General features: G+C 32.3%; 5 protein-coding genes across 7 annotated transcripts; 1 reads left to right on the top strand and 4 right to left on the bottom strand.

Moving 5' to 3' along the window:
* Positions 1-890: 890 nt before the first annotated feature.
* LOC131843842 (uncharacterized) lies at positions 891-16096 on the top strand. The gene is made up of 4 exons (XM_059192595.1): positions 891-1304; positions 2293-2372; positions 14292-14454; positions 15830-16096. The coding sequence occupies exons 1-4, from the start codon at positions 974-976 to the stop codon at positions 15985-15987; spliced, it is 732 nt and encodes a 243-aa protein (XP_059048578.1). The 5' UTR covers positions 891-973; the 3' UTR covers positions 15988-16096.
* LOC131843839 (prostaglandin reductase 1-like) lies at positions 2790-5132 on the bottom strand. Of its 2 annotated transcripts, none has more exons than XM_059192592.1 (2): positions 4980-5132; positions 2790-3939 (listed from the first exon to the last, which is right to left on the bottom strand). In XM_059192592.1, the coding sequence occupies exon 2, from the start codon at positions 3913-3915 to the stop codon at positions 2908-2910; it is 1008 nt and encodes a 335-aa protein (XP_059048575.1). In that variant the 5' UTR covers positions 3916-3939; positions 4980-5132; the 3' UTR covers positions 2790-2907. The 2 variants fall into 2 exon arrangements, with proteins under 2 accessions (XP_059048575.1, XP_059048574.1); XM_059192591.1 differs by having other exon boundaries at positions 4984-5132.
* LOC131843840 (prostaglandin reductase 1-like) lies at positions 6064-10103 on the bottom strand. 2 transcript variants are annotated; one of them, XM_059192594.1, is made up of 2 exons: positions 10045-10103; positions 6064-7176 (listed from the first exon to the last, which is right to left on the bottom strand). In XM_059192594.1, exon 2 carries the CDS (start codon positions 7148-7150, stop codon positions 6146-6148), a length of 1005 nt encoding a protein of 334 aa, XP_059048577.1. In that variant the 5' UTR covers positions 7151-7176; positions 10045-10103; the 3' UTR covers positions 6064-6145. The 2 variants fall into 2 exon arrangements, with proteins under 2 accessions (XP_059048577.1, XP_059048576.1); XM_059192593.1 differs by lacking the exon at positions 10045-10103 and adding an exon at positions 9183-9261.
* Positions 11132-12164, bottom strand: LOC131843838 (prostaglandin reductase 1-like). Its single transcript, XM_059192590.1, has one exon. It carries the CDS (start codon positions 12162-12164, stop codon positions 11151-11153), a length of 1014 nt encoding a protein of 337 aa, XP_059048573.1. The 3' UTR covers positions 11132-11150.
* Positions 16097-16220: 124 nt separating the features above from the next.
* Positions 16221-24374, bottom strand: LOC131843833 (neprilysin-4-like). Its single transcript, XM_059192583.1, has 14 exons — positions 24148-24374; positions 23569-24042; positions 23314-23457; positions 22987-23123; positions 22533-22701; positions 21564-22414; positions 21338-21488; positions 21072-21258; positions 20695-20813; positions 20075-20467; positions 19663-19835; positions 19025-19209; positions 18327-18470; positions 16221-17221 (listed from the first exon to the last, which is right to left on the bottom strand). The coding sequence occupies exons 2-14, from the start codon at positions 23997-23999 to the stop codon at positions 17045-17047; spliced, it is 3261 nt and encodes a 1086-aa protein (XP_059048566.1). The 5' UTR covers positions 24000-24042; positions 24148-24374; the 3' UTR covers positions 16221-17044.
* Between the last annotated feature and the right edge of the window lie 5 nt (positions 24375-24379).

Genomic DNA, 24379 nt, shown 5'->3' with positions numbered 1-24379 from the left:
TACGCCTGTCTGTTTTTGTGTAATTCATTTGATCAATTTTCAATTAATCCCAAAATAAGGATATAAAACTGATTTTAAATTGCCTTTGATTGTCTTCCTTCCTTGATCCTTGATCCTATATGGTATGTTATATATACTTACATAATTTATTGTATAAATATATCAAACAATGACGCGGCGATCCTATATTAAGGGAAAGAGAATTATTTTTTTAGGAGGGACTAGTCGTCCAATCTCTTGTAGTATCAGGTTTCACGCAAACTGGAAATAATCATGGTTAATACATCCCAATGCGCTGACTGACTTGACTTCATGGTCATTCTTTCGTTGTATACCTATTTATAATACAGGCGGGCGCACTATACCTTTATCATGGACTACCGCGGCTTCACTCGCGTAAATTTATCCCCTTAGGGGTGGAATTTATCAAAATCCTTTCTTACGGGATAGTCATAGTAGCTTTATGCATGCAAAGTCTCAGCCCGATCGATTTAAAATTGACAACGTTTCATACAAACTTTCATTCCCTATTTTATCCCCTTGGGGGTAGAATTAATCAAAATCCTTTCTTATTGGATGCCTATGTACGTTATAACATCATCTGCATGCCAAATTTCAGCCCGACAGCTAGATCACTATATCAGTCACCTTTGAGTTATATATATTTAGATTTAAACACATAAATTTTTTTTCTATTCATAAGTCACTTTCGAAATATATTTATGCGACGATTTTTTATCACTAACCTACGAGAATTTTCTTATTTTAGATAAACTTAGAATAACACAGTTACCGCAGTACAATGACGATAAAAACTTTGATAATCTGCTTGTAATACGTAACCTTTTTGTCTATATAGGCATATAACTAAGAATAGTCTGTCAAATTATTGTAGTCATCAAGATAGTTGCATTCAAAATCACATATTTGTTTTAAAATTATTGTATTAAAAGTACTTTGAAATTAGCAGAATATGGCTAGTGGTGATACACAGATCCTTCCAAAACACATGACCTATTCAAAATCGAAATTACCTCTTATAGGGGCTTTCATTGATTACATGGACACGAGTATCGACTATGTACGTCAAAAGACATTCGCCCAAGCTGAGAAATTACACGCTAAATCCTCTAGAGCGACGCTTTCGGCTACTTTCATGGCCGCTGTATGTCTTATATTGGGTGTAATTTGCAATATCAAGCTGGAAGTGATCAAGTTTGATGAGGAACCACTGCCCAATGATCTACATATTATGCTGATGAGTAAAGATGATAAATTGTATATCGATGATATTGATGTATCCAGTAAGTTGTAATGTAATATGCCTGATCATTAGAAAAAGTTTTAAGTTTAGATCGAAGTGAGTAGTGTTGTGCCAAATGGTCGCAGGTTCGATTCCTCGCACGGTACAAACATTTGTATTCATAAGTATGATTGTATCGGTCTGGGTGTTTTGTATTATAATTAAGTGTGTATTTACCAAAAAAAAAACTATATATAGTAACCATAACACAAGCTCTGTTTAGCCCAGCTAAGATGCTAGACTAGATGGCGCTATGTGAATTGTCCTGAAATATTATAATAAAATTATCTGTCCACAAATGAAGCAACTATACAATCCGTATCAATTTAATAATTGAAAAGTATTGATATGACATATCGTCACGACCATTATGTTTAGGTGGGGTAGTCTGAGGCATTGTCAATTGTTGATGTTGTGATGAAAATGATAGATTTATTATTTTGAATCTAAGCTAAGTTCGAACGTACTGCCGTTTCTCAGATGAATTTGTGGTTAAAAGACAGTAAAAGGTTCCGTCAGATTTGAACTCACGACTCACGGGCGTAATTCAAGCTAGTAAATCGCTAGGCCACTCGATTAATAAAAATACGCAGTACTAAGTAGATATGTCTTAAAAAGTGTTGGTCAGATTTTGATCACATTTATATGGGACCACAGAAGATGCACTATAGCTACTGCTTGCAGCTTTTAAAAAGAATCAAAATTGGTTTCACCTAAACGAATGGACCGGATATTATGCGGTTAATTTATTTTAAACAAACGTGATCGAGTGGTTCTTAGCTACAATATTTTTTACTTAGGCTTTACAATTGTTTTTATTATAATAATTAATTTATCAACAAGTGATAATCAATTAAATATTAAGGTTTTCGTCAGTGTACCTACTGTTGTGTCATACTATAGAAACTTATTTTTCTTACCTATACCTGCATATGTACTTACATTACAATAATACCTACCTGTTTATGACGACATTTAAAAAATTGCAGGAGTTATGTGGTGCATTGAAGCATCCGACATCCTCGTCATGTTTATTAGCTGTCTTTTTGTATGGAATTCTTCTAATGTGGTTAGTAAAATCATACTTATTTATACTTCGTAAAATAATCTTTTTTTAAAAGAAGATGTATTATATGTATTGTCTAAACGCAGCGTTTATGGGATGACATAGGAAGCACAAACTTTTAAATAAAAAAAATATTTTTCAGATAAAAAAATCATGAGTGAATTGACCGAATTGATCGCCCCACCTTTTTGAAATCGGTTGATGTCATTTTCAAATAGTGGTTTTTAATTATTCTATCTCTTAATTTGTAATACGAATCTACACGCTTCTGTTCTTCTCAATCGTATTAAAACAAAAAAAAAAATATTATTCTAAAGTAACCAAAAGTATATTAATTAAATTAGTTCTGAAGTAAATCCCTTTATACAGATAGCAATAGCGGCTAGGAGAATCTTCATTGAAACAAGTCAACAATGCGACAATTATATTTTATTATTAAACATTTGTGTACTTATACTATTAGTAGGTATATAAATGTACAGTAAATAACAAGTAGTTAGAACAATTTATGATTGACGTGAAATTATTCAAACAGACTTTAAACTTTGACTATAGCCTTGCCGTAGTTTTCACCTGCTAACATGCCAGTAAACGCCTTAAAAAGATTATCAAAACCTTCTGTCACGTGTTCCCGAGGCTTCATTTTGCCATTTAGAATCCATGTAATAATTTCAGTGAACGCTTCAGACCAGCGCTCCCTCCACCGGCTTACTATGAATCCTTCCACTTTCAACTGTCTGAACACTAGGGCTGGTTGTACAATAGATGCTTTTGGCAATTTATCTAGATCATCATTGTATGAACTAATACTTCCGCACACAGACACCCGTCCGAACACATTCAATTGATTTATAATCACACTGCTCAACTCTCCACCAACGTTGTCGAAATAACAATCCACCCCGTTCGGAGCAGCTTCTTTTAGGGCTTTGGCGACATCAGCAGTCTTATAGTTGATAGCTTTGTCGAATCCTAGTTCTTTTTCTAACCATTGCACTTTTTCATCAGAACCAGCAAATCCGATTACTTTGCAACCTTTGATTTTAGCAATCTGGCCCACTATAGACCCAACAGCGCCTGCAGCGCCCGTCACGACTACCGTTTCATCAGGCTTAGGTTTACAAATTTCTAGAAATCCGAAGTAAGCGGTTGCCCCCGGCATACCAACAGCGCCGAGGGCCAAAGAATTTGATAATCCTTTTAAATCTGGTAACGTATAGACTGTATCAAGGAAGTCGCTCTGTAATTTTGGATTTATGATCGTGTAGTCGCACCAACCTTTATGTGAAACTACTCTAGTACCAACTGGGTAGTCAGGATTCTTGCTTTCCTGTACTAGTGCAATTTGGAAACTGAATTGATCATACGGTGCGTTTATTTGAGAGTTGTATGCTCGAAGGTATGGGTCGACACTGATCCATTCGGTTTTTACCAGAAATTCATTATCTTTCAGTGGAGGTAGTTCCTCTTCTACTATTTCATAATCGGACAATTTCGGTACGCCTTGAAAATGGTTCTTCACCACGTACTTTCTGGCTTTCACCATTGTTAATGTCTTGATAATTTATTTCTGTAGATACAAATGTTTATTCAATATTCTACTTTATGCTAATATAAGAAAATTTAAAACCATTGTAATATGGTAGGTAGTATTCTGGTATAATAGTACAATATTCTGTGCTCGTGCCACAATTACTTATTAAATTTTTGGTTCGGAACCCTATATCTATAAATTTTTATTGGATAAGATTTTATTTTGCTGCAAAAAATCTGTCAGTGATCCTATATAATATTATTACATGTGTACCTATTTAACCTAAATGTATGTATATTTAATTTCTCTTAAATGTACGCTTTTTTAATTAACATTAAAGAAAGAAAGGTATTATATAACTATCTTTACTATATTTCGCTAGTGATGTCGAATTGTGTACATGCTTACGTATATCGAATTCTTGATGTCTATGTTTTAAATATTATTATTAAAAATAATAAGTACTTATTATAAGTATATTTTTTAAAATTAGGTATATTTTTTATTTTTACTCCTGTACGGTTCATGACGCTAAGACTTAACTGCAAATTATATGATGTGGTTATAAAGAAAGGCCATATATCATGAAACTATCAAAAAGCATCAGTTTTTTTGCAATTAAAGTCATTATTAAAACATGATTAATCTATGATAAGTCTAAATGGATAGAAGTTATTTTTCAACCTATAATCTATAACTACTTTTAAAAAAAAGAAGTGGGTAAAATTTACTTTTTTTACATCGGGAACAATAATGTACAATTCATTGTAAATAGCTTAAAAAAGGTAAACAATTTTTTTCTATTACTTATATAGGTACTATACTAGATGTAGGAATCTATGCTAATAAGACTAGATACACTATATATGCTATAATAGAATAACTATTAAAAATATGACATAATATTTTTAGGCTTTAGTTTTGAGTACTAGAAATTATTTGACCGGAAAATGTCCACCGACACCATAATTCATTGCAAATTATTTTTCTCACTAAATACAGTGATTTTCTCTCACACTTTTCTAAAACATATAAAGATTCCAAATCTGGGAATTAGCAGCAAATAGAATACGTACTTACTTTTAATATTATTCTATTTTCACGTCCTCACTTGTTTAATGAACCGGTATCACTAAGACAAATATTAAATACTACCAATAGACAAGAAGTAATATACACGACTGCGAGTGCAACTGATAATGGCATTGACTGGTGTCATGGCAGATGTGCGGAGTGAAGTAAGCTGCGAGTCTGATCTGAATGAATGATGTCGTTAGTTCGTATATTGGTTGATTTGATCATTACAGTATGAAAATAGTGTTGCTACTTCCTTATTAAGGCGGTCACTGCAAAGCAATTTTCAGAAATCTGGCCACAATGAAAATTTGATTTAATCACACTATATTATTACTCTAATTCTACTGCGTAGTTATATAAATAAATAGTAAAATATTTTTCTTTCTTGAACTTGTATTCTTATACATATCTACTTATAAAACACTCTACGGGTTACTAGCAGTTTGCACTGTGACTGCATAGTGTTAAAAGTACTTAACGGGATGGGTATTTTTGGCGTTTGATCGTTTGATGGTTCCAGATCAGAAAGTTTCACAAATGCTAGATTGAGGGAAGGGGCAGGGAGATGGGAAATTTTATTTTATTTTTATTACAATTACTAAATTATATCCGTTGTTGAAGTTGTCATTCTATTTATTTTAACTTTGTAACTATCTATGTATGTCGTAATACGAGTTTTCTGCAAGTCATCATAACGTATGACGTTATTGATTACGATAGGCATGACCGAGCTGTTCGTTAGATAAATGTATGTATCAATAATATTGAAGTTACATCTCTGAAAATAAAACATTTGACAATATTCTAGACTATTAGTAATTATACAATTAAATAAATACACGTGTAGCTAGATGATATAGCCCACATGATATTAATTATGAGAGTTTCCAGGAGAGACCTTGTGGATGTCGAACTGATATGGTATTTTGCTAGCAATAGACCCATTACTAACAATAATGTCACCAATAGTCTGTCCTATTATCATAAAATTTTCACATCTACAGGCGGCTCGGAATAAGGTGAAAATTAAACAAATATTTGAATATAAAATAAATATGTTACAGATAAAATACAGTATAAAAGAGAGATTTTATTTCAGGTTCTCTCTTTATATCTTCCCTAATAAATGCGCGCATCTCATTCATGACGATGTGTTTATGTTTATTTATACTTTGACCACAGCCTTGCCAGTATTCTCACCGTTCAACATACCAACAAATGCTTTCAGTATATTATCAAAACCTTCTGTGACATGTTCTCGAGCTATTAACTTTCCACTTTCAATCCATTGAACTATATCTGAAAATGCTTTTGGCCATTGATTACGCCAACGGTGTACGATAAAACCTTCAATTTTTAATTGTTTCGCCACTATAGCAGGCTGAAGGATATTAGCTTTGGGGCTGGTATGGACATCTTCATTATAGGCACTAATACTTCCGCAAACAGAAACCCGTCCGTACAAATTCATTTGATATATAATTGCACTACTTAAATCACCGCCTACGTTGTCAAAAAAGCAATCAACACCATTTGGAGCTGCTTCTTTTAGAACTTTAGCAACGTCTGCAGTTTTATAGTTAATAGCCTTATCGAATCCAAGTTCTTTCTCAAGCCACTGGACTTTATCGTCAGAGCCAGCGAAACCGATTACTTTGCATCCCTTAATTTTCGCAATTTGACCCACAATGGAACCTACAGCTCCTGCAGCACCGGTAACGACAACAGTCTCCCCAGGTTTAGGCTTGCAGATTTCTAAAAAACCAAAGTATGCCGTCGCTCCTGGCATACCAACGGCACCGACACCTAAAGAATTAGATAAACCTCGTAAATCGGGCAACTTATAAATGGTATCTTCTGGAGAAGCTTCTTTAGGATATATAACTGTATAATTACGCCATCCTTTGTGAGTTACTACTCTAGTTCCAATGGGAAAGTCTGGGTTTTTACTTTCTTGGACTACCCCGACTTGAAAACTGTATTGATCATAAGGAACACTCGATCTTCTATTGTATGCACGAAGGTAAGGGTCAACGCTAATCCATTCAGTTTTTACAACAATGCCCCCAGCTTTTATTGGTTCCAGTACTTCTTCGACTATGTCATAGTCTTCCGGCTTTGGTAAGCCTTCAAAATATTGTTTCACAACATATTTCTTTGCTTTGACCATTGTAAAATTATGTCAAAATTTCTTATCTGTGAACAATGAAACAGTTATTATATTATTAATATATTATAATATTTATCAAATACCTTCATATTATATAATCTATACTAATATTATAAGCTATATATAGCTATACTTATAACACAGATAACATAATATTACATACTTATAATATTATAAGTTATAACTATTAAGCTGAAGAGTTTGTTTGTTTGTTTGTTTGAACACGCTAATTTTAAGAACTATTGGTTTGAATTGAACAATTATTTTTGTGTTGGATAGTCTATTTGTCGAAAGAGGTTTTAAGCTATATAATATTACGCCACGACCAATAGGAGAGGAGCTGCAATGAATAATTGTAAAAGGTGGGGAAATTAAATGCAGACGAAGTCGCACGGGTCAGCTTGTTATAAATAAAGGTGGAAAGAAATATTTCTATTTTATTTTTAAAGGAGTTTTCCATAATACAACTATGGAAAACTCCTTTAAAAATAAAATAACTTAACATACTACATTTTTTATTACGTTTATTTTGCTTGACCGAATAAAAAATAGTTTGTTTAACGACATTCAATTTGAAAACATTTACTTACTTAATTTCGTCGAACGATCCGCGACATAGTAAAATATTGTAGTTAGATATATAAAATACACCATTTTTTATACATTGTGGTTAGCAGCCCAATTATGCATGACGGCGCGGCGCGGCGGTAAAGAATGGCAGTTCTATAGCATAGAAGTAGGTACATAATTATAATATGTAAGATTATCTTATCTGTGGTTATAATATTGATGCGGTAATTAGAAAAGAAAGAATTCGGTAAATTTCAATAAATAAATAATAATGGCCTAATTATTAGATTTTTATTATTTAACATTATAATAATTACTCTCATTAATAGGTATATTAATTATAGTTGATTAGCTATCACAAAACGCCACTATTTCATGAAATGGTCGATTATTCTTTGATATAAATTGTGTATTAGGCATATTTATTACCATGTATATAACAATATTGACATCAATAATAATCCATTAAATTAAATATGCTCCCTATTAATATACCTACATTAGAAACATGATGTCGATACCATAGAGTTTCAAGGATAGACTATATTTTTATTTATAAGGCGTGTTATCTTATAAATAAAAATATTGGAAAATAACAATTGTTATCTCTGTACAGTTAATAACACCATTATTATTGACGCCACATAATTCATTGTTATTATGCCGTTTATATCATAGTTATATAATTATATATAGGTACAATACTAGCACACCTAGCAAGCGTCGTTCTGACCGGAAAATGCAGCAATACCTACCGGGTTCAATTAAATATGCACGTAGAATGTGATCCAAATTGGTTAAGCCGTTTAGGAGAAGTTAGATGACAAATACATATACACAAAAATTATTATATCTACTACTACTGACCACCTTAACTCGCCCCGACTTAGCATGTGTGTATTACAAATATCCATATTGTATACATACAAAACTTCGTCTTAAATTATTTTATTTATTGCTGGATACTGCATTAAAATGAGTTGCGTACTTTAAAATATCTAAGCGAACAGATAGCGGCGATGAGTTTGTTTTATACTATGTCCGTAATGATGATATTGCTAGTTGCTACGTCAAGAAACCTTGCACTTTTGTCAGGTGGTTCACATCTTGTGTGAGAGACGTGCAATCGTACCTACTAGGATCCTCTTACTAATACGAGATTTTAATGCACAAAAATCGGTCTAAGTACTATACTATATATATCTACGAAGCCAGCCAACTTGAACTAATGTACGAGATTTTGTCTGTTTTTTATTTCTTCGTACGCGGCTCAATATATAATATTAAAGTTGGCAACCCTGAGCAACTTTTGGTTCAAAACAGAATAATGTATGATTACTGTATTATTATTATGTTTCATGTTATAAATAAACGACAGCGTGGTTGTCACACAAATCTATCCACATAATGTAAAGTAAGCAAAAAAATCGTAGCCTTAAAATAACTTATATCTATTACTTACTATATTCAAATAATAATAAATTCACTTTTGTAATGTATCCAAACACTGATACGCGTGCTTACTATACAAATGACAGCGAACACTGCTCAGGGAAACAGAAATAGGTGATACCAGTGTAATATTTCGATAACATATCAACAGGTTAATCTAGAAAAACGAGTATCACAAGGTTGCGCGGGTTTTTGGGACGTGGAACACTTAGTCACCTATTATTATGTTATGACAGCTGGATCCCAATACTAGGAAGGATCCTCGGATTTCCGTGTAAAGTACAATAAAGATGACGTCCTCGTGGTCTAGTGGTTTAGCACACCACCTTACTTCCGATGTCGCGGGTTCAATTCATCACACGGTATAGACATTTGTATTCATGAGTATGATTCTTTGTATCGGTCTGGGTATATATTATGTAGGTATTTACAAAAAATATGTATCTATGTAGTTATATCAGTTGTCTAGTACCGATTACACAAACTGCTTAATTTGTGACTAGATATGCGCTGCGTGAATTTCTCCTGAGATATTCGAATCATAAAAAGTATCTTATTTATTAGCCTAAATATAGTTTTAATTTGTTTTTACAGCTATTGTGAAAGAGAAATGTTGTTGCGTATTTCAGTTCCAAAGCGCGTCTGTCCCTGCCTAGGGTCAAATGGAAATTCACCGCCCCCTTCAGTTTCAAATATTATTTTATAAAATGTCAAATTTAAGGTGTAGTCAAATGTGAAACTACATTTAGTCAATTAATAAAAAAAGATGTACTTTTCCATACAGAACTAAAATCTCTACTAATGGGAAGTCTCAGAAATGATATGTCGATGCAGCAGTACTTTTATTTTTTCCTTTTTCAAATTACACTCACATAAATTGCGTCGCTGTACATTCACGTTTGGTCGTCTCAGTCGCCTCGAACAAAGAGAGAGCAACCCGCTCCCTCCTTGTTCCCGGCCTCTTTATCTCTATTCCTATTTGTGGCGGTGGCATAATCGTGACGCCGCCAACATCACGTGACTCGCTATGGTTTTAAATTTGTTATTTAAGTAACAAATTAGTCAACTGAGTGTTCTTTATGTATTGAAGCTAACTATGCTTTCTCTTGCTCCTAGAACCTTTATGGGAAACCCTGTGACCTATCTATAGATACTCTTATCTGTTAGCAGACTCCAAAATATTTTGAGTTGTATATAGTTGTATTGACGTAGCATAGTATGGTTAAAAATGCGGTGCAACTCCTCTATTTCGATCAGAAGTCAAATGTTAGGTACCTCAATTTTACTAAAATTATTATAGTAGTTGACACCCTCACTACTAAAAAAATATGTTACTCATAACATATGTAACATATTTTTGAAAATTTATAGCTGTACAGTTAATTTCCCAATATTTCTATATTATGATTTATGCTATTTATTATTGCGATATATGTATATTTCAACGAATTATGATAACTTCGAATCATTTTTAATATTTAATGTATTGACAGTACGGTCTGTACCTACATCATTATTAAAAAAAATGTTCCATGTTGTAGGTACCAATGTTAATGGAAGAATAATTGTTGATTTTAATTTATGTCCGTGCATTTGTGTAAATAATGTAAAAATCTTCCCCTAATATGTACATTAGGGGTAGATTTCTACTTATCTTTCACTAGCTACGCGTATTCACAGCTATTGAGAAATAAATAAAAAAAAATACAAAATGAAACTAAATGTATTAGTAGATCGTTTTAATTATGTACAAAACATAATTTAATTGATTGATCATGTTTACAGTATTTTCTTAATAATCACCACTGAAATATAATTTAGATATAAATAAATTACAATTACTTACGTACAATAAAGATTTTAATTAAAATAAATAATTAAATGATTTGGTGAAAATCATAATTTTTTCATACAATTAATGTAGTAAAAGTATTATAACAGTAAACAATAATTCTCCTATTAATTTTAAATAATAAGTCTAAACGCGAATAACAGCTTTTCCATAATTATCACCGGTTAACATACCAATATAAACGTCAAATATATTGTCGAAGCCTTCACTGATATGTTCCTTTGCTTTCAACTGTCCACTCTGGATCCACTTCACGATGTCAGCGAATGCTTTATTCCATTCATCCTGACTCGAGTTCCATATCAAGAAAGCCTCGACTTTCAGCCCTTTGAACAAAATCGCAGGTTGCAATATAGTTACTTTCGGTAAATCACTGGGATCGGAGTCATACGCGCTAATACTACCAACAACAATAACTCTTCCTTTGTTATTCATCTGGTACATGATCGTGCTGCTTATTTCTCCACCAACGTTATCGAAATAGATGTCTACGCCATTTGGTGCAGCTTCCTTTAATACTTTCCTAACATCCACTGTTCTGTAGTTATATGCTGCATCGAATCCTAGTTCCTCCTTTAGAGATTGAGCCTTTTTATCAGATCCAGTAAAGCCGATCACATTGCAACCTTTGATTTTTGCTATTTGGCCCACCAAAGAACCGACTGCTCCAGCCGCACCAGTCACAACAACCGTTTCTCCAGCTTTCGGTTTTCCGATTTCGAAAAATGATATGTACGCGGTTGCTCCAGGCATTCCCACTGCTCCAACTGCTAGCGAAGGTGACAAATTGCCTATATCAGGCAATTTGTAGTGTCTCGTTGCAGGATTTGGAAATGGTGCACTCATGTTTAAAATGACGTAATCGCGCCAACCCTTATGGCTGACTACTCTAGAGCCAACTGGATATTTGGGATCTTTGGATTCTTGAACTACGCCAACTTGGAATCCGAATTGGTCGTATGGTGTCGGTGATTCACGATTGTAAGCTCGAAGATATGGGTCCACGCTAATCCATTCAGCTTTGACGAGGACCTCTCCATCTTTTAAAGGAGGCAGTTCTTCTTCGACGAGTTCATAATCGCTGCGTTTAGGTTGACCTTGAAAAATTTTGGTCACAACGTACTTTCGTGCCTTCACCATATTTGGTTATTTCAGTGACAGCGTGAAAAGTAGAATGAGAACTATAACATTTAAGTGTACATTAAATATATATTCCTATCTACTATGATAAGGATGGTTTTGATAATGCAACAATTCGTGTGTGTGATGCTGACTCTCGACTTTGTTTTTCCTGCTGATAATATTATCACAGTTAGATGACTCTTATAACATAATCTGAATTAAAAATATCATATATTTATTATTGTTGGTTCAAATATCATTTTGAATTATTGTGTTGACCACTAAATTCTTTTTCTCTTCTCGATTTCAGTAATTTCATGAAAGTTTTTTTACTTTTATTATGCCTTGACATGGAACATTAACGGGTCGGAGTGAGAGACAAAAAATAAATAGAAGAACACATAATTATAGCAATGAAAATTCAAATCTATAATTTAAATTAATTATGCTCGAATTTCAACCACAAGTACATATTAATAAACATTTTACTTACCTAAATATAATTTAGACAATTTATAGTCTGTATACTTTATATTAAGTGATAAAATATAAGTACGATTTGCGATTTTACGTGAGACTGCTTATTCCAATGATTGTACCTACTTAACTATACTACGCCTGCTCAATCATGACTGGTCAGTTAATATACAAATATTCAAAGATAACTGACAATGTTGCTTTGTCATGAAAGTGATAATACACGTTTTATCGACATAAGTCGCAATTGCCAAAAATTAAACAGTCACGACATCGGTGGCCTAGTGGTTTAGCATATCACTTAGTTCGCTATGGTCGCAGGTTCGACTCCTCGCACGGTGCAAACACGGTGGTTTGTATTAAAGTATGATTGTTTGTCTCCGTCTGGGTTGTATTGTATGTATATATTTTTTTAATAGATGGTAACTACTTTTTATATAAACCATTAGATATATATATATATATATATATACCTAGTTAGTATATACTTATAGCATCTGATCAGTACCTGTCTATAAAAACTGACACGCTTAATTTTGTCTTTGTTAAATATTGGTCATAGCGTAGCACCACAAATAAGATAACTTTACATTACTATGTACTATGTGTACATATGTGTGCGGCTATCCAACACTAATAAAATTGGAATTAAAATTAGCACGTTAAATCAAACAAACAAACAAACGCTTTTAGTTTGTAATATTAGTATAGCAAACTGGAGTGTGAATTTCTTTTATGTAGGTAACATAGATAATAATTTTCTGTAAGATTAAAAATTATCTATGAATTAATTGCTTGTTATGTTGATAGCTATATTCATATGATCCGAATGGATGAAAACCTTTTCATTTTTACACTTATATTAAAAACAAATCACAGTCTCCAACAATACATTTTCGTTAAATTTTAATAATATTAGCCAGTATTCAGAGTGATTCAATTAACAAAATTGCAAGTCATTTTATCACTATACATATGTGTTATCAACATAAAAATTGATATACTTGTTTATCAAATATTCTGTCTATATCTATATAATTTTATGGTATACTTAGATAGATATAGACATAGACGTTACGAAATAACTTGCCTTGATGACACAGAAGCTATATTTGAATTTAACAATAAACTTCCTACTGTACTAAATTAAAAACATAGATATTCCGGAATACGTCACGTAATACCATCTTCGTAACTGAATACCAAACAAAACATACTGTACAGTGTGTGTTTGTCACTTAACTCATCCTAAACGGCTAGAGTAGGAGTTCTATAGTACCCGCTCGTCTCTCAGGAAGAACATAGAGACCCGTAAAAACACACCGTTTTCAACCGAGACAAAACAGGTTGCTTGAGGTATCCATGTAGATAACTTTTAGCACACTATATACGTATATGTTTGTAAATACGGCGTCTAACGTACGACTTTTGTAAATAGTGGTCTAATGGTTTAACACACCGCTTTAGTTCCGAAGGTCGCGAGTTCGATTACTCGCACGGTGCAAACATTTGTATTCATAAGTATAATTGTTTGTATCGGTCTGTTGTACCTATTTTTATTGTCTGTATCGGTATCTCCATCAGTTGTATGGTACCCATAACACAACCTCTGGTCTTGGTGCTAGATGGCGCTGTGTGAATAGTTCAGGGTTATTATTATAATTTCAGAGGCCACCTGCCAGCGAGTATCTGTTCCTACCATGGTTGGGTGCTACACTGCGGGGTATGTTCCTTCGTCAAGCTCCAACAGCTGGCGCCTTACTATATACAATGGCAGTCATCAATGGAAACGTTAATTTATTATTTTTGACTGCATTTTCATTTCTGTTCTGTAAGTAATTATATACATTTCATAGAAGATATCTAGTAGCTTAAATTTTTCTGTTACTCTTCCCTGTAAACAAGTACACTGTTTGAAGATATTTTAAATCTGAATAAATCTACAGTGAAGTTAAGAAAATAACGTAGTTTATATTTGTGAGTATTGTCGCTCATTATACACTTATGAATATCATCGTTCTTAAGAACGAGAAAGAAGAATCAGAGAAGCATTATTTTTCAGTAGACTGTCGAGTTTCTGTATTTTACGACTTGTCTGACGTGAATTATTTACGTATTAGGTGCGAATATATAGACATGGTTTCTTGGACTTATATCAAAATCAATGACTTATGAAAATTTTCACTACGTAATTTTGTACATTTGATTCAACCTTATTCTCTCCACATTTCTTGATTATTACGTATCTTAAACAGCTCATAGATACAAAATAGTCGTTTATAAATTTTAAATATAGTTGTCGAATAGCTCTGAATACATACATATAAAGCTCTATAGTTTTAATTTTTTTTTGTACATCACTTCAATTGGACGGATCGGAAATGGCTATTGATATTTTTTACAATATCAAATATAATATATTAATTTACTTGAATAAAACATGTCAGATAAATAACTCTCATATGAGTATTCTATGGTAACACTGAATTAGATGTCGTCATATTCATTTACATGTTTCGGGAATTCGAGATAGAGAATTAATAAAAGATATTTACAAAATAATAATAATATAAAAAATGAACGTGCTCAGTTTCTTGCCAGTTCCCTTAACCCTTGAGGGGTTGAGAACCCAGAAGAACTGGACAATAAGGATAGTGATAAAAAATTGTTTTGTATAAGAAGTCGAAGGTCCTATAAATATTTAATATAAATATAGGTAATATATATTTTAATTGGAATTGCAAACAAGCTGACCAGTCCACCTAAAGGTAAAAGGTCGCCTATATATTAATAGCACTACGGCCATCACGTTGTCATGTGACACTCACTCACGTTGCCATTCTAGAGGACTAAGATGTCATGCATCATATTATATAATTCGACTGCATAATGCAGATTATTCTACAACCGAAACACATCGTAATCTCCTTGACAGATAAAAGAATTAATATGGCTTTTTTTTTAAATATTAATAATTCAATTGACCATCTTGCCAGTTCTTCTCAATTGAATCTGTATACTGAACTGGACAGTAGGCAAAATACTATAATATATAAAAAAAATTACGTTCATAAACGCCTAAAATGTCCTACGAATAAATCATTAAATAATTTTTAATTTTCAAATAGGTGAGAGTTAGGACCCACGCAAAAGTTTTTGTACTCTACCTCTTGTTTGATCTGCTTATTTATTTTATTTTCTTCAAGTGTTGGAAGCACGTCTTTGGCTGGAGATCGCGAGGCTTGTTTGCTTACGCTGGGAACGTAGAGACTCGATTACAGCACGAGATCCAAAAAATGAAGTCGAAACATTATGGAGTAATGATGACGTGCAAAGCATTGAAGTACGAAATTACATATATTAGGCAATTAGTGTGATTCTGATCTTCATTAATTTAATATTGTGACTTGCCAAATTAAAAGTGCTTACTGATTTCTGATTTAATATTAAAAATTACAAGTACAAATTGATGCAGTGAACTATTTGTATTAATAAAAAAATGTTTTATAAATATATATTTTTATTTATAATAGAAAGAATAATTTATCATAATGTTTTATTGAAATGCTTAATTACAAAATAAAATGTACATAATTAGAAATTAACATAAATTATATTACATAACATTTATAAATATATCACAAATTTTTACTTTGGCATGGTTTAGTTTTTTTAAAACCCTTCTATTATAAAAGTAGGTAATAAAATGAATGTATGTTAACATGTCTCATCTTTAATTCCTTGCGATTTCTATTTCTAACACTACTTACGTTGTTCAAATTTATGTGTAACAACACAACGATATGTTTAACAATTTCGAGTCTGAGAATTTTGATAACTCCTATTTTTTAATAGCTTAGTGCTCTCCCTTATCTATCTGCTTATCTTCCATACCCATTATGTACGATTGAATTCTTAAATTATTTCTAATTATAGTAACACTGATAATCTTATTTTTTTCTCCAGATAACTTCAGAACTTAGCTACTTTTCTTAAACTAAGCAGATAGTTCCGTTATACTTTGGTTAGATAAGTGAGAATCAGATTTATTTCAATTGCAAGGCCCTTTAACTCAATCTTTTGCTTTTAATTTACCACCATGATGAATCAAATATTGTCTCTTTGAGTCGTTATACTTATTTCATTGCAATCCGTATATCAATATTGTGATTATTATCATATCAAAGCAACGTAAATCAAGTTTATATCTATATGTACTGAAGTTTTATAAGAAGAAAATTATAGTACTTACAATAAAATTAGGGAGAAATAAGTTTGCACTTCGTTTCATGAAGATCATCCTTTGGCTAAAGTCAAAGCCACGAAAAGTGCCACAAACAACTTTATGACTATAAAATTACATAGGTATTTACGTTAATCTACCCTGTATCATTTAAATGGTCAAATAATTGAGATCTTAATCACCATACGGTACATTTATCTGTGGGATTCATGGGTGAACCTGGCGGGCAACTAAACTCTCTTGCAAAGTCGTGGGAATTTGAGAGGGTGCCTATAACGCGAAACCTTCCTGGTGAATGCACCGCTGTCTTCAGTTTGTTCCGCATCGCCTCTGGTCTCATTGCGCCGCACCATACCTGGCAATTATAAACTCTAATCAAGTAGAATTTATTATGGGAAAACTCTAGTCTGTACAAACTCTGCATGAGAATCTCTGTCTAGTCTATTTGAGATGTAATATGTGTTGCAATTGTAGAATTACAGGATATAGAGGCCTTTGGAATAGCAACGTATAAGTGGTTTCAAGGGCGTTATGTTAACGAGATGTTTCAAGATTTTAATACTTCATCACAAGAATTGTTAGAAGCAATGCCAATAGATATTATACAGTAGATGATAATAGTAATAAGGTATTACGGGACTGGCATTATCATTTTATGATTAAGTCCCTACATAAAATTAAGATTAAAAACGCACAGGTGCACATTTAGACTAGTATAGGATCTGTGGTGTGGTTTGGAGCGAATCCAAATTTCACCCCTTGGATTAATTTTGTTTTAAATATTTACCATACAGTTTTCTTGTTGGAGGCCAGAAGTCACAGTTTTTTAATCTAAGTTTGGGGTGAAAGTATTGTTAAAACTATATTAAAATAAATAATTAAAATAAGATTGCGGGTTTGATACATTTATTAGCTGTTCCCGCTACTTCGTCTGCGTTTAACTTTATTTTTCTAAAATAAGATTTTTTTTAAATAAAAGTAGTCTAAGTTGCTCCTTATTACATCAGTTCAACATCATCATCAAAAAAAGTCCCGTCAAAATCAGTCCAGCTATTTCAGAGATTAGCCAGAACAAACAGACAGACAAAAAAATTGTAAAGAATGTTATTTTGATGTATTATTTAAATTCATATGTATGTATTTATATTCATATACATGCATAGTATATTAAAAACGGTTATTTCAATATTACAAACAGACTCTCCAATTTGATTTATATGTAGATTATTATGATTGTTTGTATTAGTGTCAGGGTATTTTCAGTATTGTATTAGTATTTACAATAATGTATTTAACTGTTTCTATAATCACATAACTAGAAGCTGCTAAGGACTGGATGCGTTGTGTAAATTAAAATATATATGAAGAAATAGTCTTACTGCGGACAAAAAAAGAGGCCAGACGAGTGTCACGTCATTGTCAGACTGAAATGTCTTGAAGATTATATTTAATTTTATTACCTGTGCAAAATTAAGAAAGAATAGTTGTGTGTGCGTGTGATTGAGTCCTGGTAAGGTTTCATCAGCAGCACCGTGTTTCTGAATCCAGTGTAGATAAGCTCTGAATGCTTGCTTTACACCACCGTTATCTGCTATGTTTTCTCCCTAAAAATGATAACAATATGTGAAGTGTCAAATAAGTATGATATAGATAATTATTTAGGTTATTATACTAGATAATATTTAGGACTTACGTAAAAAAACTGATTTATAAACAAATGAGTGCACACCAAAGATCGTCTTATACAACTGTCCACAAACATTTCTTATGTACTTTTTGCCTACTAAAGATAACAATCTTAAACTTTTACAATGAAAGGTTTGTTTTTTAGAACGCAAATTATATTTAATGGCATGAAATATCGTAGAAAATACTTTAAAAATGTTTAAGTTATACTTTATTAATAGTCGGCGCATTCATAATTTATTATTAATGCGCCTAATTAATAGCGCATTATAAATCGGTCGTACTAAAAGGTGTCGGCTCTACGTTGGAGAGTTTTTATGGTTTACCTATACTGACTGTATGTATTATATAGTGCTATATACGCAAAAACCTAAATTAATCTGCAAGTCAATCTGTAGTTATACAGAATTAATGCTCTTATATCTTGCGAATTTCTCCTGACCAAAGTATCAATACACAGCATATCTTTTACCTGTGTATTTACTCCATCAAGCTTCATATTAACTTCTGGTACTACATATTGCCCATACTGATCTATGAGGCATTGGGCCCGACGGTGAAATGCTTCAATAGCTGAATCTGACCACCATCGATGGAGATTACCATCACTGTCAAATAAGCGACCTTTATCGTCGAATCCGTGAGTTATTTCATGTCCTGTGATTATTAAATGATGCAAATGTTTTATCTTAATGATTTATAGGCGGTAGGTAATAAGTATTAAGTAATAGATGCTTTAGTTTCTTACAATATTTAAGTTCATTCCATCTATAAACCTCCATTGAATGCCTGTATCTATAAACCAATTGAATGCCTATGTTGTTTAGTTTTGATCATTAATTAATTAGCCATAAGGATTATTATGAATACATACTATTAGCTTAGTAAATTTAGAGAATATTTAATATAACTGTGAAGTAGGTTACTGCAGATTAATTTTATTCTGGTGTTTTGTGTATCAATTTACATTCAATGTCCGCACGGATAATTTATGACCTTAGATAAATTAGTTTATTAACCATATTAAATGCTCTGTTATATAGTCAATACCTACAAGAATAAGCTTTTTAAAGCCTGTCCAATATATGTAGTTAATTATATGTTAGATACCAATGACAACTCCAATTCCACCATAGTTTAGAGACCGCGGAAAGTGTCTGTGGTAGAAGGGAGGTTGCAAAATGCCAGCTGGAAACATAATCTGGTTCTTGTTACGGCTATAGTAAGCATTCACAACTGCTGGCGCTGTATTCCATAAAGTTTTGTTTACTGGTTGTCCTATGCTGAAATATGAATAAATCAAAGGTACTTGATTTAGTTCCCTGACCTTTAGTTACATAGTTGGTTCAGAATTGAAAGAACATTAGTCTTTTATTATATATATATTGATTATATTTTACATTTTCAAATTATAACTGTCAATTTTATTCAATACTTGTATTGCTTTTATTAGATAATTCTTAACATGTAGCTACTTAGCTATATTTTACAAAATTTAGAGTATTTAACAATTATCACTTACCGTGACTGTTCCATTTTTGTAAGGTGTATTAATATATTTAGGATATTTTCAAAATATTTATCTGGATGTATCTTTACTTCCTTATACCGATCATCCAGTTCCTGTTTATATAAAATAAAATCAGGATACCCTATTCTAAGCATCATGGCATCTACTTTATGAGCAGCTAAATTTTTTGTCTTATCATCTATCCAGTCAGTCATATGAAGGAGTTCTCTAAATGATTGCTGTATTTCTCTGGTCATTGTTAATGTATCATTTTTACTCATCTCGTCAAAATACTTTCTTACGAACATTGATCCTAATGCCATACCCATGTTAGAGTTTACTTGGGATATACAATTTTTCCATCTTGGAGGAGCTTGTTCCCGACCAAATAGTATAAAGTAAAATCTGTAAATAATTTTCAATTTATATTATTTTTACCACGCAGAAGATTTTAGAATGAAACGTTTGCTGCGAAAGTCGAAATCGTAGTTAGTAGTTAGTTAATTAGTTCTCTTACACAGTTACAAAAATATTTTTCCATTGTTTAAATTAGTCACAATACTATTCTTGAGTGTTATTTTTCTTTACGACCTTGTTCAATAAATATAATGTAATAAATAATACTATCTTACTGTTGTTTAGCTGATTGAAAGCGGTCGTCCAGATTATTGACCCTGTGTCTCACAAATCGCCACAGAAGATAATTTGACAAAGTGCTCGATTCCGTCTCCTTTATCAATTGAACCAAATGCTGTAAAATAACAACAAAAATATCATCCAACGAAAATTATGTGTTAGAATTGTTATAAGTACTGTAAATAAATTTAAATGTGTATATGGGGTAACATTAGGGTCTGTAACTTAAGGTCACATTTATTAAAGTATTAATTATGGCATTGTGTAAGAAAGAAATATGAGATTAAGAATAAGTGTTTTTTCAGTTAAGCATGATGGAAACATTGAGAATGACATCTGATTATAATTAATGAAAAAAGGTAGGTAGGTATACCCTGACATAATTAAGTGCAAATAATACAACAGTTTCATCAAGTTGTACTGTCCGGTTCATTACAATACATAGATATCGTCTCCATTTGATCTCTGGAACTAATTCTTCTAATTTGTGAAGAGGCATCCGTTTATACAATTCTGAAACATTACGTCTGTCTTCTGGCGCTGAAGTTATTTTAGCTAACCTGGCAAAATGTATTTTTTTTAATGCTTGCACAAAGTGGATCTAAGCTAATGTAAATTTAACGAAATATTATATCTCACTTGATTTCAAACTGAATGAGTTCATCCGTGTTTAACTTCACATGCACAGGATCTCCGCCAAGTAAAAGTGCTATCTTAGTAAGATAAGTTTTATAAGCTTCTAAATAAACTTTGTTTGCATCTTGAAGAAAATAATCTCTGGTTGGTAAACCTACAAAAATGTAAGTTTAAATAAAATATAAATTAAAAGTAATAACGAATATATTGTTTAATTGTATTTGTTTACCTAAGCTAGTTTGATCAAATTGGATAACAAATTCATCTGAATTTTTAATATCCGGCCCAACCCATTCTGATATTAAAATATCATTGTTATATAATCGTAACTTTGCCATTAATTCCAACCAGTCAAAATTTGTATCATTCCATTGTGGGTTCAATATTGGCCAACCACCCAAAAGTTCCAATAAATCTAAAAGTGGTTTATGGCCCCTTTTTTGTAAGATTCCATAGTTCATACAAGATTTGAATAAGAACCTAGCTTTCAATGCAGCATCTCCATTGGCTGGGTCATTATAAGTCATTACTTTACCGTTAGTAGCTGCTTCGCGTTTTATAGTTCTTTTTAAAAGTGTATTATGCATTAAGAGTTTCCTTCCATACCTAGTTTTAACTATGTATTGTCTTGAAAGTTCTCGCCTTTCACGGAGCCTGTCTTGAATATACATATTGATTTTTTTTAATCTCTCTTGATGTTGTTTTTTATCATTTGAAAGATAATGGCGAAATTTATTTTTGACATTAGACATTGGTTTTATGATTTTTCGTGATTTTTTGTCTAAATATCTACGAATACGATCCACTATATCAGATTTTTCGTTTGTATTATAGTAATGTTCTTCTATTGCAGTTTTGTTCAATTTTTTACCCGAAACGGTAATAACTATATCTTTTAATAAATTATTTGTTTCTAATGGATCGCTGTCATCAGGTGGTAGTATTTTAGTTATGAAGCTATCATCGACATCTAAATTAGCGCCTGGATATTTACTAGTAATATGGTCGTTAGATTTAAATTCTAACAATTCTTTTAACACTGTATCCAAATTTTCTCTTAACATTTCAAATGTATCATAACTGCAAGATATTAAAGATAATATTTAATAATGATAATTACACAGAACAACCCTAAGAATACCCCTAGGAAAATAACATATATGTATATAAGGACTAATTCATTGTTTTTAATATTTACCCGGCCTTATCAGCAGGTATTGGATTTGATGCAGCCCAGTTTCCACAAGCATATTGATAAAAATCATGACAAGGATCGGCTTCTGCATCCATATATTGCCTCATTATATTTGCTTGGGTATTTCTAATGGTGTGTTTGTCTCCCTGTCCTTTCCAAAATGCATGTATTCCTGTGACAAATAAATAATATACCGTATATGTTTACGACATTAGTACAGTGAGAACTTTACAAAATTAAAGATTCACTAGTAAACGTAACCTTGACTTGTATAGAATTGTAGTCAATTGAATAAGCGGATTACGACGTATGAGCCATTATCCTATTCTACATAAATATCTATTTACGTACAATCATACTGTGTATGACAATGATTCAGTTTACAAATGGGTCAACTATCTTAATCTGTATAAAGATTAATAGTTTCTATACTACATTCACAATGTTTCCATCATACCTGTATATGATCTCGCTGGTTTATAAATATTTGCAGAAGCACCCATCTCCTCTTCTTCTAATTCTGGTTGTCCACGCACTTGCTCTACCACGTCATCCAGAGGTCCACGATCCACGTGTGTTTCTGGAGGTATTATACTGTGAAATTTGAAATAATGAATCTATTTAATCAATTTACGTGTTTATATAATTCGGTATAATTGAATGATTAGCATACGGTATTTATATTAGACTACGACGCTATTAGTGTTATGGTGTCTTTCCTTTCTTCTACCTGTCTAACCAGATATTTATTTTTATTTAGTGCAAAATTGAATACCCCTCATACCTTTCCATATTTTCATCATCGTCGTACTGATCACTTGAATCAGAAGAATTGTATTCGTCTTCGACTTCGCTTTCATTACTGTTGCCATCGTCATAATTTTCATTACCTTCGTCTTTAGGTTTATGATGTGACAAATTTTCTTGGCTGTGAAAAATAATTAAAACAATTGCAAGTATATATGTATCAAGTTTGTTGTGCCATGATATACCTATATATAAGTTTTATCAAAAAATATATTAACTTTGTATGACTTACTTCTCGTCTTCTGAAGTAAGAGTAAAATGACTTTTACGCTTAACTCTTGTAGGCGTAGCGTGTTCTTCATCTGAACTCTCCCAAATAAAGATATCACTAGTTACATTGCCCTCATAAATTTCACTTGCAGCCTTCGAATTGGTTCTAGCAAGAACTATCTCCTCTGGTGGTAGGAACGATGTACGGAAACCTTGAAACACATCACGTTCTTCAGGATCGACACCTTCCAACTTCGTGTAGATTTTAGGAATTTTTTTAACGACAAACTGATCCGAGGGGTCTCCTAAAGAATCTGGTTTCTTTAAAACGAAATATGTGGCGACGAGGAAAGCAGCTATGGCGACGACTGAGATGAATCGCCAGAAGTTTGAGCTTTTACTTGGTTTAACAGATAGTGCTCGTGGAGGACATCGCGTGTCTACTCGCGGCATGGCAGCTTCGGACTGACAACGTCATCTCGACGGATATTCGTAACTGGAACATGTTTATGTAGTTGTTATTACATTGTTAACCATGCAATGAGGTTGATAGGCAAATTGCAAGATTATACAGGAAAATAATAAATTTATTTGTACGTACAGTTTCAGTCTTAATTGATTGTTTTGGAGAGGATTTAGCAAGAATTCTAAAGATAAATTACTGTATAGATAATAGAATTTTTCTGCCTATACCGTAAGGGACATGTATGGACACAATAAAGTATTGAATGAAACTGCGGTGGATTGACAATATATTTTCTGGACTTTTATTTTTATTTATTAGTCAAGAAATCGTTTGCCGTAAAATTTTACATGTATTAGATAAATGACAA

Source organism: Achroia grisella, unplaced genomic scaffold (assembly GCF_030625045.1).
Source record: "Achroia grisella isolate CSIRO2021 unplaced genomic scaffold, CSIRO_AGI_Agris_v1 utg352, whole genome shotgun sequence".
In the NCBI taxonomy this organism is placed as follows: domain Eukaryota; kingdom Metazoa; phylum Arthropoda; class Insecta; order Lepidoptera; family Pyralidae; genus Achroia; species Achroia grisella.
The sequence above is the reverse complement of the archived record's forward strand: the minus strand, read 5'-3'. Positions and strand labels throughout refer to the sequence as shown.